Source organism: Stegastes partitus, unplaced genomic scaffold, assembly GCF_000690725.1.
Source record: "Stegastes partitus isolate 25-593 unplaced genomic scaffold, Stegastes_partitus-1.0.2 Scaffold3723, whole genome shotgun sequence".
NCBI classification, from domain to species: Eukaryota; Metazoa; Chordata; class Actinopteri; family Pomacentridae; genus Stegastes; species Stegastes partitus.
The window spans coordinates 1-16,586 of record NW_007581454.1 but is presented as its reverse complement, the minus strand read 5'-3'; the positions used below and the strand labels follow the sequence as shown (position 1 = coordinate 16,586).

General features: G+C 44.5%; 1 protein-coding gene across 1 annotated transcript; it reads left to right on the top strand.

Moving 5' to 3' along the window:
- Positions 1-1,407: 1,407 nt before the first annotated feature.
- hivep1 (HIVEP zinc finger 1) lies at positions 1,408-16,471 on the top strand (the record flags this gene model as incomplete). Its single annotated transcript, XM_008306608.1, has 7 exons — positions 1,408-1,491; positions 5,129-10,887; positions 10,988-11,121; positions 11,258-11,433; positions 13,169-13,270; positions 14,002-14,516; positions 14,757-16,471. Coding segments are annotated over 7 exons (7,886 nt in total), but the record flags the coding sequence as incomplete, so codon positions are not given.
- Between the last annotated feature and the right edge of the window lie 115 nt (positions 16,472-16,586).

Genomic DNA, 16,586 nt, shown 5'->3' with positions numbered 1-16,586 from the left:
GGTGGATGTTGTTTATTTAGACGGAGCTACAGTTGTGTTTGCTTAAATTGTGCGCACCTTTTTCTAGCTGCTAGCTGGCAGTCCTGTTGATGAACTCTGCAGCGTTGTTATGGTTGTGCGGTGTAGCTAGCAACCTGAGCTAGCCTCATGCTAACGCTAAAACACTAACAGGCTGGAAGCTGGGTGTCCGTTAGCAGAGACGCTAACGTTCAGACGTAGCAGGACTCTGATTACATTATTAAAATGAGGAAGTTTATCGGCGTCGCTCAGCTCTGAGTATAAATCCATTTTAGCGGTGGCAGTAAATACCGACGGATTCCTGCTATCTGTGGATCAGCTCCAGTTAACGAGTTGCTCCGCCATGTAGATCAGCTGTGATTATTCACATATCAAACTGCCGTGTAGAGATTGATAACGTTACAGGTTATTTACTGTGTAAAGCTGCAGCTCGTCTGCTGTGTTTAATACTTCAGTCGATTTTGTTGGGCCAACTGTTGTAAATGAAGCTGTTATTTTCTGTGAGTTAATTTCTAGTTCAAGTAACCCAGTGTTTATCTGTTCTGCATATTTCTAATGTAACTGAGCTGGTTTCTGGGTGAACATTACCGCCGTGTGCAATTCATTTCAGCAGTAACGTGATTATTAACTGTTAATGTGGGCGACGATCAGTTCAGGAAATTTTTTTTTACATTTTCGTTCCAAGTTGATTTAACAAATGAAAATTTCCCCAATTTTTCTTTTTTTTTTAGAGTTCATAAACTAAAGTGAACGCCTGCTGGGTTTGTATTTACACCTTCCATATGCTTCCTCCCTCACACAGCCGGCAGCAGTGACCTGCAGCAGCAGGAAAATAGAGGGTTTACCTTGTCTATCTGCCTCCATTCCACTGTGAATAACCTATTCGCACCACAGTGAGCCGGTGTATATAATTAATATTGATTACAGTAACGCACAGCCAGTACTGCGTCACCTCCCACACACCCACATGGTTCATACAAAAACAGGTTCTTCACCTGCTGGATGGTGGGTGATGATTGTGACATATAAAAGGCCTGAGTGGGGTGAATTTGTCTCCCCGAGGGGTGCAAATGGCATTTAAATATGGAAATTGATCTGTGGGTTAGTGCACAGCTCACTCTGTGATAATGAGCAGGAGCCCTCCGTATTGACTTGTTTGCATTAAACATACTGGTGCTGTTACTTCTGTAGGGGGGTGTGCCTGCCTGATTGTTTTCGGTGTGCGCCCCTTCGTGATTACAGTAGTTTCCATAATGGAATCGTGCACTCTCTCTGCCGTGGAAGAATGTCTGTTTTTCATTTGAGAGACCTTCATCCTGCTGCAGCCGTGTGGGAAGCATCCCCAGTATCATTAGCCACATTCTGCTCTGTGGAGCGCAGTCCTCTGAGCTGAAAATGGTTTCTGTTCTTGTGTTGCAGATAAAATCGAAGAGGCACAGAAAGAGCTTAAAGACCCCAAAGGCCCACAGAAAGGTAAGAGACCTTTGATCAACCATTTGTTTTTAAAGACAACATGCGAGGAATACTTTCTCTTTCATTTCAGTGCTTTCTAGAATTTTCTTTCTTTTTCACCATCTGCTAGTTAAGCAGGAACTGAACAGCAGCTAACAATTACTTTCATTTTCATTTCTTGATTAATCTGTTAGTTATTTGGGCTGTGAAATGTCAGAAAACGGTTTCTCAAAGCCCAACATTACATCCCAAAAAAAACTCTGTTTGCTGTCTGGGAGGAGAAAAGAAACCAGAAAATATTCAACGCTAAGAACCTAAAGTCTGAGACTTTTGAAAGACTTTTTTTTTTTCCTTAATTACCCAAACCGACAAATCATTTATCAAAATAGTTTAATAGTTGACATCTCAGTGAATAATGACTGCAGTTTTATACTCCTGACATAATTTACACTGAAATAGGTTTTTCACTAAAATTACTAAATTAAATCCCTGATCTGAGAATGTTTTAGGGTTTTTGTATTGTTTTGTATTTACTGCATCGTCACTGCAGCAGCGGTTCATTGCAATTTTGGTGGTTGTTTTTAAACACTATTCATACATTAATGTGCTTTAAGGAATGCTGCATGTATGAGGGAAGTTAATAATAATGTTAATAAGGATGCAGCTGCTGTGAAGCATCTGGATTTTGGCTGCAGTCTGTAAAACTACATTGAATATAAATGTCTGCTTTGACCTCTACCATCCTGGGGAACTACTGTACTGACAGGATTTAGTTTGAATACCTTTTGCTTGAATACACTCTATTTTAGCAGGGACCTGTAGTCACGATTCTAAATTAATGTTCTGCGACAAAATAAAAATTTTGAGACCAAATTTAATGATAGTTAAATATTTAGAGAAATCGACAATCAATTGTGTAACGTTTCCTGGGTTTTTAATAGTTTGCGTGGATGTGGACAGCGATCTTTTTACAGAAACCCTACGATGGCATGACTAAACACACCAAGAACAGCTTCCTTTGTTAAGTGGGGTGTTATGTAACTACGTCCAAATAGAAAAGCCTGTTTGGTTAAGCTTTGCCTGAGAATTAACCTGCCGAGCTTACCTCATCGCTGCAGCATTGTCCTCTTAAAAACACCCTGTTTATGTGCAGGACAGTAAATGAGATTGGGCGGTGACACTGAGCAGAGTTTCAATGAGAATATCTCCGTTCCTGATGTCACTGGCTGCCAGCTGAGCAAAGGTTAATCCCTCTGACAACCATCCCGGTAATTCTGTCAACAGCTCGTTCACACTGGATGGCCTAGATTTACATTAAATATATGCTCCTCATATGGTTTAAGGACAATTATAGAATTGAAACTGTGAGTGAAAATAAAGGGTTGTGTTTTTTATCTGGAAGTAGCCTCAGGCGCTTATAGACACGAACAAATGTTGTTTGTTTATGATGAAGACCTCGTGGTGAAGTCATGGAATCTCCGCTAAGACTTGTTGGAGTAGTGCGGAGGAAGAACTAATCCTTTCCCATGTCTTTGAGCAGCAGTTCATACAAATGTTCTTTGTCAGGCATCGGTGAAAACAGTCTATTTAAAACAACGTTTTATTTTTGATATTTTTTTTTAATCACGGGCTCGTTTGGAGGCCGTGTTCTATCTGTTGTGCGTGTTGTAAAGCCTCTCGCTGCATGTTTGCGTGGAGGATGGATTAACTTATGTAAAGACTAGGCGTTCCTCAATCTAATTATGCCAGAGGCCTTGAAGGAACCCTGACCTCATCTTGGGAAATACCTACATAAGCCAGGAAACAGTGACAGGGCACTGCTAACCTTACGCAACATGTCCTTAAAAACACTTATTGCAGGGCCAACCGACAGATTACGGGACACCACGGTACGGTTGCGCCCTTTTAAAAACACTGCTGCTATTATTATAGGAATGCAGTTTTGCAAGCATGCTGATGCAGTTTGCCTATACCTTTTGATTTGTTTGTTACGTTTTCTCATCGGCCCAGTTGACATTTCAGAAAAACAAGAAAGGGGAGAAGTGATTGTTTTCTTATATAATGACGCGTGGGCCCACATGGTATTAGTCACACAGCAAATAAGGCACAGTTCTGGTGATGTGTCTCAATTGTAGTGTGTATCACAATCAAGCTCTAACAAAAGAAGGTAGTGCTCAACTGATGAGGGGACAAAGTAGAAGAATTCAGCTTTGGTGAAAACTTTCTAAACGCTCCTACATGGCTGTTCATTGCTAGAGCTTGTTATAAAACAGCCACAGATGTTAAAATTTTACATAAGAAGAGTTGGTCAGGACTGGTTATTAGTAATGAAGGAGGCTGATAACCGATTTAAAAGTTAAATCATGGTGTTAAAATGCAAAAAAAAAAAAAAAAACACTTTAAATGACTTCTATTCATGTCTTACATGTTTAATAAAAGGTTCCAGTGATGTCCTGTGGGTAGAACATTACTTGAAGTGAGACTACAGATAAATGTGGCGGCATCAGGATCAAAGTATTGCTTTTTAACTTTTTTTGGAATCTGTAAAAAACAAACAAACAAAAAAACTAATATTCAGACATGCAATAAAGTTTGTACTTCTACATACCAATGCAGTAAATATTAGTGGTGAAGGTGTAAATAGAAAACCAGAGTTTGCACAGCTTTCACAAAATAAAATAAACAGTAAACATACTCAAGTGTAAGATTAGAGTAGTATAACTAACATGTACTAAATATGTAATATCTGTAAACGGGGGTCAGCCTGAAAAATTATCGCATCCAATATTAACATTTTTCTCATTATCGGTATTTTTTTTTTAACTGATTTCTCCAAAAATATTTTAAGATGCACTTCATGAGCAATGTCTCGCCCACAGCACAATCTGATTGGTTCCACATTAAAACATTTTGAATATAAAGTTGGAAGGATAAATGCTGGAAAGTTCTCTTTTAGATAAACATATGTCGTGCATGACTAAACAAAGGCACATCGACCAAGTTTTGTCTCTGAATTTCTACTGTCCTCACTTTTGATGTCAAGATTCTCATATTTACGGCGAGCGTTTATCAGTTCGGTCCCCTTGATGACTACTAATAGTTGTAGGTGCTGACAAAAATCATATTGGTCAGTGGCTGATTCCAAATGTTACTCTAAATATTGTACCGACTCACACTTAGAAAGAAAAACAATGTCATGTCTCTAATTTGTCCTCTGTGCTCGCAGTAAATGGTTATAAACTCTGATTTCTACATGACAAGTATTTCAATAACACTTAAATTGGTAGCAATTAACAGATGCGACTTATTGTTAGTTTTACAGACAAAAACTGTACCTGCGGTTTTCTGTCATTTGCTGAGCGGTTGATTCAAATATGGTTGAAAATCCACTTAAATGTTGCTGATGTTTAAATGCAAAACATGTATCCAACAACTTAATGTCTAAAAGTTCTGAGATAAATATAAAACACTGCTTGAGAATTATGTGCACTGTCTAATAGAGTTCAAATGAGTTTCATGAGTAAATACAGAGATTCCAGCATTTCAGCAGAGGAGGAAGTACTTTAGTGCTTACTCTGTATTGCAGAGAAAAGTTGTAAAAAGATGTTTTCTATTACGCCAACTTTCCTGTTTCTCATTGTTGTCTCTTTCGCCACAGGGATATCTGAAAGCAGTCGAAGAAATGCGGATAATATAAAAGGCCTGAAGAGGAAGAAGGTTGTTGCAGAGAATCAGCTGAAGAAAATTCCCAAATCTCCGGTGAAGAAACCCCTGCAACTGAAAACATCAGAAACTGCTCTCCGCGGATCATCCTCCAAGGAAACGACACCTTCTTGCTCCTCTTCCTCCAACAGTCCTTCCCACAACCCTTCAGCATCGCCCAGTGAGAGAAGAGACTCCCAGTATGGCCAACCAGTTGCAGCATCCCCGGACAAGGGGTCGTGTTCCACTGATGCTGAAAGGCTGAAGCAGGAAAAAAAGTGTTCGAGGCCGCCGTCACTTGAGCCCACAGATGGTGAGGACGGCTCTTTGATTACAGATAAAGTGACTCAGCCAAAAGACAGCAAGAGCCAAGAGCCCAGCTTTGAGGGGGAGCCTTACCACAGCAGTGCTCCGCTGGATGTCCTGCTGAAGGCCATGGAGCCGGACTTCAGTACTCTGGCTGAGAGGAAAAACTCCATACAGATCACAGCCATTGGTAAACCGGCTGCCACCCTCCATGCTCAGTCCAGTGGTGAAGTAACAACAATGCCAGCTGTCAATGTTGGACTCCAGACCCAACCTCCCCACATGCAGACCTACTACATTGACAAACAAGGCAACTTCATTGGCATTGCAGCACCACTACAAGGAAACGTGCAGACGCCCACGCAGGGTGCGCCGCATTTTATGCCCGTCGCTTCCAATCCAGAAAAGCCTAGCTTACACATGAACTTCAGTGCTGGACCATCCACTATAACGCACGCACCTGTTCCCTCAGGCTCCAATGCTTTGCCACAAAGCCAACCGCCAGTTGTGCACACATGCCAGTCCCTCTCAGCCAGTGTTCCCAGCACCATTCAGGTCCCAGTTACACCTGGCAGCAACCAAGTTCAGATGACCACTGTGATGAACTTTGGCGCTGAACAGGTTTCCAAGGACCAAAAGCCGAAGAAGCCAGGAAAGTACGTTTGTGAATACTGCAACCGGGCATGTGCAAAACCCAGCGTACTACTCAAACACATCAGGTCTCACACCGGAGAAAGACCATATCCCTGTGTTACCTGTGGCTTCTCGTTCAAAACCAAGAGCAACTTGTACAAGCACAAGAAATCGCATGCTCATGCCATAAAACTGGGTCTGATTGCACGCTCTGAATCTGGAAGTGGATCGCTGTCTCAAGAATCTGACAAAGCCATCGGGACACATTCGGAGGAGAGTGGGGAGAGCGATGAGGAAGGTAGCACTGCAGACTTGGACCCAGACTCGTCACAGAGCAGCGTGGCAGCTTTGTCTGAAAATAGTTTACAGAGTGCTGGTACAACACAAGCAAGTCATGGGGATGTGGACTCCTCAGGTGTGTTTGAGTCGGTCAAGCCACCTCCAGGTCAGAGGGCTCATGAGCCTAAAGTGACAGCTGCACTTCCAAAAGTTGTCGTGTACCCAGTGAATGTTTCCCCTCTGAGGGCAGACAGTCCAAGAGTTACAGGTGCAGCACCTGAACAAGCTGCCGCACAGCGACAACGAGAGTTCCAGACTGCAAACCTGAGATCAACCATCACAGTCCTGTCGTCCCTGAAAGAGGTGGACGGTACGCATCCTTCACTGGACACTGTGAGTGAAGATGAAGACCACCAGTGCAAGTCCCCGCTGCTAGGTGGACATGCTCAGCTTCAGCGGCAGCAAGCAACAGACTTTTCTCAGCAGCAGCAGCCCAAATGTCTCCTCAGTCCTCGCAGTTTGGGAAGTACAGATTCTGGCTACTTCTCGCGGTCTGAAAGTGCCGATCAGGCCATGAGTCCACCCAGTCCGTTTGTAAAGATCACTCCACCCATAGACGTTGACATCGCAAAGAATACTCTTCCCAACGTCCCTCCTGTGGTGGCTACAGTAATGCATGTAGCAGCTGAGCAGAGGCCACGGCCCACTGAAGGACAGATGCGTCCACCATTAGAAGCCAGCGCACGCTCTTTGGAGGAACGAATTTCAAAGCTGATATCTGATAACGAGGCAGTAGTTGACAACAAGCAGCTGGACAGCGTAAAGCCAAGGAGGACCTCTCTGTCAAGGAGAGGCAGCATAGACTCCCCTAAATCCTACATATTTAAAGACTCTTTTCAGTTTGATCTCAAACCAATGGGACGAAGGTCAAGTTCCAGTTCAGACATCCCCAAGTCCCCTTTCACCCCCACAGATAAATCAAAGCCAGTATTTCTTCTCTCCGTACCTTCTCAATACCCTCCAATGGATTGTTTGCCAATAACAAGGAGTAACTCTATGCCGACTACACCTGGACACTCTGCTCTTCCCCTTAACGTGGTCCCCCATCCTCACCCTTTGCGAATCTGTCAGTCATTTGATGACAAAATTAGTTCGTTGAATGACGATGTGTTTTCATCAGCACCATCAACCCCAAACCCTGCAATACATTCTCGTACTTTGGTCAGACAAGCAGCAGTAGAGGACTTTTCCACAAGTGAGGGCCACAGCCTCCCTACTGTGCGATCCATGGATGAAGGCTACCATGGTCCAAGCAGCTCTGCAGAACAGATGCAGAGAAGCAGATCTTTTGAGCACAGTCAGGACAGAAACAGAAAGCCTCAGCAAAATAAAGGCACGATGTACGAGTGTGAAACCTGTCGTAATCGGTACAGAAAGCTGGAGAATTTTGAAACTCATAAGAAATTCTATTGCTCTGAGCTTCATGGTCCAAAAAACAAGCCAATGGCTGTTAAAGAAACCGATCAAGATGTTTTTCAAGGTAACATACAGCATCCCATAGTCGCAAGAGCGACTGGTGGCTCGGGAATACTTGATCAACAGACATCAATTAGGAAGAGAAGGAAAATGAAAAGTGTTGGCGATGAGGATGATCAATCTCCGACTGACACCATTCCACCTTGTTCGGTTAGTTTTGAGCTACCAACAGCTCTGGCAAATAGGACTTTTACTCAGCATGCTTTAATTGTAGACATACAGCCCAAAAACAACCAGCCCAAACTACCTCAGATTCAGCTTGTAGCAAGAGGTATTAATACTTCAGATTCCAGACTGTCGCCAATACGAGAGACCCAGATCAGCACTTCTACAAAAGGAGAAATGCAACGGCAAGGCAGCGGTACTTCAGTCATTAGACACACAAACTCTCTCAGCAGACCCAATTCCTTTGAGACAGAGTCAATTGACAGGGTCTCTCCTGTTGATAGCATGGAGAAGGATCCTCTGAACAAACCCAAAACAGATGTAACAGCAAGTGTCTCAGCTGACAGCTACCATGAAAACATGTCCAAACCCAAGAGTACCGACTACGGAAAACAAAGGAAGGAGCAGTGCACTGATGGAGCAGCAGTCAGTGAAAACTCCACTCCTGTCCATCAGTCTCGCCTTGTACGTCAAAACAACATCCCTGAGATTCTGGTGACAGAGGAGCCGGACAGAGAACATGAAACACAAAATACTGAGCCAATCGATAAGCCTGCAGATCAGTTCAGCTGGCCTCAGAGAAGCGAGAGTTTGTCAAAGTTACCAGCAGAGAAACTTCCCCCTAAAAAGAAGAGAATTCGTCTGGCTCAGATGGACCACTCGTCAGGTGAATCCAGTTTTGAGTCCAGCCTCTCCAGAAGCCTCAGCAGGGACAGTAGTCTGTCTCGTTGTTCCAGCATATCAGCTTCTTTTGACAGAGATGAGCCATCTAGGTCAGAAAGTCCTTCTAGAGGTGAGTGTGTTGGCAAAATTCCAGAGCCTCAGTGTTTGCCAGCAGCTTTCAACACCCTTGGCGTGCCAGGAATGATGAGGCGTGCCGCATCCGAACAGATAACTTGTACTCAACCCTCTGTGGAGATTTCATGTGACTACCGTAGCAAGTCCTTCGACTGCGGCAATGTATCTCCCAGTAGATCTGCGTCACCTGTTGGTCAGCCGAAAAGTGGACAACTCTCTCAAGCTGCCCAGGTCCCACTAATTGAAAGGAGGCGAGGACCATTAGTTCGGCAGATGTCTTTAAAGATCGGCCCGGAGAGTCAGCAGCCTGTTCGGAAAGCTGTGGTACCTCTAGATAAACCTCTCATGACAAATGTTAGCTCTTTCACTCATAATAGATCCCAGCAGATTCACATTGCCAACAGGCGCAGCGTGGCTCAGCCTTTTATTCTGCACACTGGAGAACCACCACTACAAAAGAATGAGCAAATGGTGCAAAGCATTAATTTGGGTAGCCCAACTCAGCAGCCTCAAGTCCATGGCCTTCCACACCCTTGGCATCAAACATCAAGGGTTCAGATTTGCCAAAAGATACATCAACCGCTCAACCAGATTTTAGTTTGTCGTGAAAATGTCCAGAACAAACCAGCTGACCCTGAAGACAAGAAATGTTTCGTGCCCAAATACCAACTGCAGTGTCCTGCTCTGAGTGCAAGCCAAACGTTTTCATTCTCCAGCACACAGGGAACTCAGATAGCCTTGCCAGTTTTAACAATTCCGATTGCCAATCCGATTTTGAGCATTTCAAAATCATCAGATGTAATTCAAAATGTATATGTGGCTCAACCAAACCAACATGCCTCTGACCTGAAGACACAGACTGTTGTTCTGTCAGGTGAACAGCAAAGGGATCCATTTGATCAGACTCAATCAGGTGTAATACCACTGCCACAGATCCTGATAACTCATGAGCAGATGCACCCTGCTTCATCTATGTCAAACAAAAATAGCCTGTCATCCAGTCACAGTGTAGAAAGTGAGACTCATGTTGTACCAACTGCAAAGAAGGACAGGACTCAAACAGTAGGCGCTCATAATCATACTGGAGAACCATCACCGTCTCTCGGGTCTTTGCACTGCACTCAGAAACTGGCATCAGTGACTCTGTGTCCACAGCAGGAACCTACTGCTTCGAGTAAACGGATGTTGTCACCTGCCAACAGCCTGGACATCTACATGGAAAAGCACCAGAAGCGGGCCAAGGATGAGCATGGGGTGGCCTGTCTAACGGATGGCAGATCAGTCAATTATCTTAATTCTAAGATGTCAGAGGTGACCCGACAACGGAAGCTAATGCTTGTTAGACAGGTTTGCACAACGGAACCAGCCGACAGTCCCATTGAAACTGAGGCCCCACCCCTGCCCCGGGTTAAATCCGATGGAGAGAAGGACTCCGAGGCCACTGATGATGTTAAACCTATGTCACCTGATGCTGCTGGGCTGGATAAAGACACAAGAACTGTTATCCACGAAGAGGCAGGCCCTGTCCTGAATACCACACCTGGTACTCAGGGCAACTCCCTGCCAGCCAACAACACTCTAAAGCCCCAAGAGAAAGCTGAGGAACAGAGGTGGACTCCAGCCAAATCCCCCATTAGGCCCTCCAGCTTCCACGGTGGTCAGGTGAAACTAACCACATCTGTGTCTGTGGTTAACACCAAAGACAGCCACCGCCTGTCTTTCCCCAGCCTGAAGACTGCCACTACTTTCACATGGTGTTTCTTGATGAAGAGAAAACCTCTTCATGTTCCGCAGACGGACCTGAAGACTTCAGCATATGCTGCCTGGACAGTCAGCCCCAACAATCCCAACCCGCTGGGGCTGCCCACCAAGGTGGTCATGTCTCTGTTTGACTCCAAGCAGAGCTCCAAGAAAATACACTACACTTCAGCCATAAGGACCAGTGGGAAATCGGATATCTTGTCTTACTCGGGCAAGCTGAAAGATGTCATGCCCAGGGTAAGAACTAACATTCTACAAAGTTCTTACTGTTATATATATATACACATGCAGTTTATTGAATCAGATAAATAAACACACGAATTACGTCTTTGTGCAGATCCCAATTACCCAGAAGTCTGTATCAGTTGAAACCAGAAGTAAAGTGCAACCAGAAACTCAGGCCAGCAACGATTCAGACAAGGACTTGGCATCTACCACGGAACCAAGACGAGTCAAAATATTTGATGGCGGGTATGATTCACAACAGCTAATAAACTGAATAACTGATGAGTTTTACTCCACCTTTCATATATTGATATTACTTGCTTGGTTTCAGATGCTTCCTTCTAATGTGTATGTGCCTAATGGTCACATTGCAAACCCACAGATACAAATCTAACGAAGAGTATGTGTACGTACGTGGGCGTGGACGGGGTAAATACATCTGTGAGGAATGTGGGATTCGCTGCAAGAAGCCCAGCATGTTGCGCAAACACATCCGCACCCACTCCGATGTCCGGCCATACCACTGTGTCCACTGCAACTTCTCCTTCAAGACTAAAGGTTAGTGTCAGTGATGTAACTCTAGAGCTATTATCAGTCAGTGGGTATGGGATTCTGTGCATAAACTCCACACACCATGATGAATGTACTCAGGGCTGGGCAACGAGAACCAGCTCTATGGAGGAGGATTAGGGCCACTGTCAAACATTTATTAGTGCTCTGATGTTCTGAGGTTTATTGTAGAATTCTAACAAAAAAAATTGAACTCAAATTTAAATACACTTAAAGCCAGTTCCATAATTCCAATTACAATGAGAAGTTTTAATTCTACCTACCGGTTCCTAAACATATGTAACTTGCGATAGTGTCTAATACCCAAATAGCAGTGTTTTGTGCTTTCTTGAACACTGTTCTACACACACCTGGTTCGTCTGCCATTAGCCACACAAGTTGAATGTTGGCGTGTATTCCCATCTCTTAATGTTTTTCTCTTAACCCTCTGGGGATGCTTTAATTTACTACCAAAGGGTAGTAAATTTGCCTCCGGTGTATCGTTAACCTAGGAAAAAATTTGAAATTTTAATTTTATGATTTTTCATGAGAAAAACCTTCCTACAAAAAATCGTCTCATTCGGAGTAACACAAAAAAAGTTACAGCCAAAAATTGAGCAAAAAATCACCCGAAAGGACAAAAATGTCCCCGATATCCCCAGAGGGTTAATAAATTCTGAGTCTCTCGTCATTCTTAGTTAACCTATTCAGCCAAAGCGCTTTGCAACGAGGGGATTGGACTTCAATATTGTTAAGCAAACTACATGCAAAAAATTCAAGAACCCATATGAGAGCACGACGACTGCTTTAACGAGCTGTTTCTGCGGCTAAACATTTATCTGTGTTAAATGACTTTTCACACATCTTTTCTGTGAAGAATGCGGTAGGACACTGTAGTGACTATGACACGAACAGAGACTCTATTTCTCTTCTGTGACAGTAAACACAGCTGACTAAACTAACTTTACTGCCCTTTTAGCAACACTTTACTGTGACTGCAGCAGCTAACAGAGAAAAACCCACTTCCCACAAGAAACCCACTCATCTACGTCACCACCTCCATTAAAGGGGATGTGCAGGCTGTGGCCTTGTAACTTCACTTGTTAAAACACATATTATTTTGTATAATTACCAAGTGTTTGTTTACCTTCACAGACAAAGATAGTAATCAGATCCTTTACTTCAGTAAAAGTACTAATGCCAAATGGTCCTGCATTGGACATGTGAAAGGAAAAGGTACTAAATCCAGTAAATGTTTCTTGTTACTATTATACTATATTATATATTTAGATTATTATTCCTTGTGTGTTAACGTAGTTACAGTAACTGTAGCCAACGTTAAAATAAAAATGATACCAAGCCCACATACATGTAGTCTTAATAATTTATAGAATTATACGCGCAGAGGCTGATCTTGCAACTGAACATAAAATGTGAAACTACAAATTTGAAGTGAAAGGGTTTACCTCTCCTTTTTACAAGCTATGAAATTGAAGATGTTCCTTCTCCATCTCTTAAACCAAGACAGTATGATTCACCATTCTTTATCGAACTTGCCTACCCACGCGACACTGCAGAACAGTACTTGGTGTCAGCAACCCACGTTCATTTAAAAATGTCTTTATCAGTTACTCACCCTTTACATACAGCTTGCCCAAAGACTGCATACTCTTACATAAACTCCTTCTGTGCTATTGTTCGAGCTCTACCCACCCGTAAGACCTTATTGCCTCTCTTTTTGCAGGGAATCTGACCAAGCACATGAAATCCAAGGCCCACAGTAAGAAGTGCATGGAGATGGGGGTGCCTGAGGGTCTCATCGACGATCAGGATGCGGAGGACTCTGGTACAGTGCTTCACTGCTTCACTGCTCAGGCTTTGCCTCGAGGGGAATACAGAAGGATCCCTGTATGCATGGAGGCTGTAACTTATACAAAATGAACAACTTCTCCGTTAAATCAGGAGTTTATGTACAGTACATTGTTCCACATGTAATATTGAATTAATGCAGCCTGCTTCTGTTTCAAACACCAGGATTGCCCTTTTTTCCTATAAATAGTTCTCGTCCTGTTAATGGCATGAGATATAAAACATGGATTGTCCCTGCTTGTGCTCGGTTGCTGTGTCGATCAATAGCTTTGCCATGGTCTAATTAGAAATTCTAAATGCAGCTTCTTCCTCTGTTAACTCAAAGCGCATGTGGGCGGCATGCACAGCGTTTAGAAAGAGGAAATTGCTGCGTCTAATTTTAGAAAAAAAAGAGAGAGAGAGAGAGAGAGAGAAGCTGCCTGAAAGCATTCTATGGTCCAAGTCTCTAAGAACATATTTGTTTTTCCTCCTCTGCCTGTGATGGAGCTCAGGGCCGTATGGTGGTCCAGGGTGTGAATCGCTGCTGCAGCAGCACTGAACAACCCTAAATAGGATCCTTAGTAGTGGAAAGAAATCCGAGATAATGGGAGATCTTTTATGAATGCAAACAGTCAAATGCTATCAAAGAGCCTATCTTTTTCATACTAGCTGTGATGACTCATTTTCTGCAGAATGCCCAGATTAGACTAAATATTCTGTCATCTGCAGGAGACCGCAGTCAAGTGAGCAGCGCTGACCGTCAAGATTCAGACGGCGACGACTCCGATGGTCCTGACGATGAGGAGAATGATGACAACGAGGAGGAAGAGGAGGACAGCCAGGCAGAGTCTGGACTGTCTACCAACCCTTCTGTCTCTGCCAGCCCACAGCACATCCCCTCCAAAGAGGCTGAAGTGCCTCCTAGTGCACTCCTTGCCCAGATGTCCATCAGCTCAGTGTCCCTCCCTCTGCCCCAGCCTCCACTGCCTGAATCCCACCCATCGTACTCTGAATCTGTCCCCATGATGAGCCCCGTCTCCCTGAGCAAGCAGATATCCATCTCAGGGTCCTTCCCCAACTCTCCTCCACCTGTCGCCACCACATCAGAGTCCTACACCTCAGACACAGAGTCAGTGCACATGATGAGTCCAGTGTCGCCGTGCAGGCAGATGTCCATCGACTACCCTGACTTTGATGTGCCCCCTAGTCCCCCAGTGCCAGGCAAGGCCTCCAAACTAGTCCAGGTGAGACCCCCATATTCTCACTGTCTGTCTCTCCATCCCTCCCTGTCTGCCTCCCTTCTCTCCTATCCATACCCGTACTTTGTATCCTGCATGCGAGGCACTTCCACAAAGCTCCTGTGAGTTCTCTGACAAAAGGTGAATAGTCTTACAGGCTTGGTGGATTCATCCAGATAACATTTTATCTTGAAGGATTTCACAACCATGAAGTCAGGAAATAAGATTACTTCTCTGTGTTTACAGGACATGTCTGCCCCTCCTGCTGTGGCGACCAGTGAATCGAGTGTACCGGTGGACCGGGGCACGCAGACCTCCTGCTATGCTTCTCAAGTTCCTACACATTTCCCCCTGCAGGGTGTCTCCCAGACAGCCGGAGCAGAGACCCACCTGTTCAGTCACCTGCCCCTGCACTCCCAGCAGCCCTCTCGCTCCTCTTACAGCATGGTCCCAGTCGGGGGGATCCAGCTGGTGCCTGCTGGCCTGGCAGCTTACTCCACCTTTGTACCCATCCAGGCCGGCCCCGTCCAGCTCACCATCCCAGCAGTGAGCGTCATTCACCAGAACACAAGCCCACTGCCAGCTCCCAACACTCCCCCCCACCCGGAGAACCTGCAGACCCAGCCACTTGTGGTCCAGGAGCCAATCAGCAGTGTTGTACCCTGCTTCCCTCTGGGGCAGGTTGCCGGCCTGCAGGCTCAAACCATACAGCCGGTGGGTCTGGAGACACTTAACCTGATGGGTCTGACCAACACGGGCCTGGCCTCCACACAGCTGCTGCCCCAACAAGGCCTCACCCTCAATGCCACGCTCGGGCTGCAGGTTTTAGCTGCCAACCCCACCTCCCAAAGCAGCACCGGCCCCCAGACACATGTCCCAGGTCTGCAGATAGTTAACATCGCCCTGCCTGCCATCATTCCCTCTCTCAGCCCTCTGTCCACCCTCAGTCCTCTCCCTGGGTCCTCTGAGCGGCAGAGCAGCCCCGAAGCTCCGGGAGCACAGCCATCTCAAAATGAACATGGGTTCGGCTCCTTGCGGAGCTGCATGCCTGCTTCACCGCCGGCCCCTTTGAAGGTCAGCAGCTCTCCAGAACTTACCCCAGGCAGCAGGGCTAGTCCTGGAGGTAACAGTGGAGCAGAGCTCACACAGACTGCAGAGAGGGAACAAAGAGACAAATCCCCACAGCAGCATCCATCACCAGCTCCACAGAGTCAAGCAGACAGTCCCAAACAGTCACCCGTCGAGGGAGCTAGTGATCCTGCACCTCTAAGACCAGCACCAGTGACCAGCTGGCAGAAGGCAATTGATGACTATAATGAGGTATCCAGTGACGATGAAGACAGACTGGTCATTGCCACCTGAAAACCCCACGTGGAAAGCTCTTCTTGTTCTCTTTTTGTAATTCTTGTCACTTTGTAAGACTGAAAACACTTTTCAGGGGTTTGTCTCTTTGCAAATCACCTTTCAAAGCACAGATGCTGACATTCATATTGTATGTGCAATCATATGATAATTATAATGACGACCAATCATTTTGTTTTTACTTTTGTCAGCTCCAGACAGTTTCTTTTTTTTGTACATGTTGTATAGACAATTGTGCCTTTATGGAGTTTCTTGTTTAGGAACCTGTACATAATTCCTTATTAATTCAGTAGTTGCTTGTGTTTATTTCAAAAAAATAGAAGTAAAGAAAGGCATAAGAATGGAGGCCACAAATTTTATTTTGGAGGATTTGTCATTCGTAAATTTATGGAAATATAAATGTTGTACTGGTATATGTACATTTCTATGGATTATGGGGCAATGTTTCTGTGTACAGATGTTGTGTTCAACTATTTATTATAATCCATCTAGTGCCCATTAAGATTCATAAGTCCATAGGTATGTGCATTATGGTAGCTTTACATTGCTGTATCAATATTCTTAACTGTATCAGTAAACATTTGTTTATAAACCTTTAAGATGTTTTGTTGTATTTTACTCTTTCTTTGAGCCATACTTGGGAATTGATTACCATTGATTAACAGTGAACAAACTGTAACTGCTAGAAATGAGACAGTGGCATGAAAGTAATTA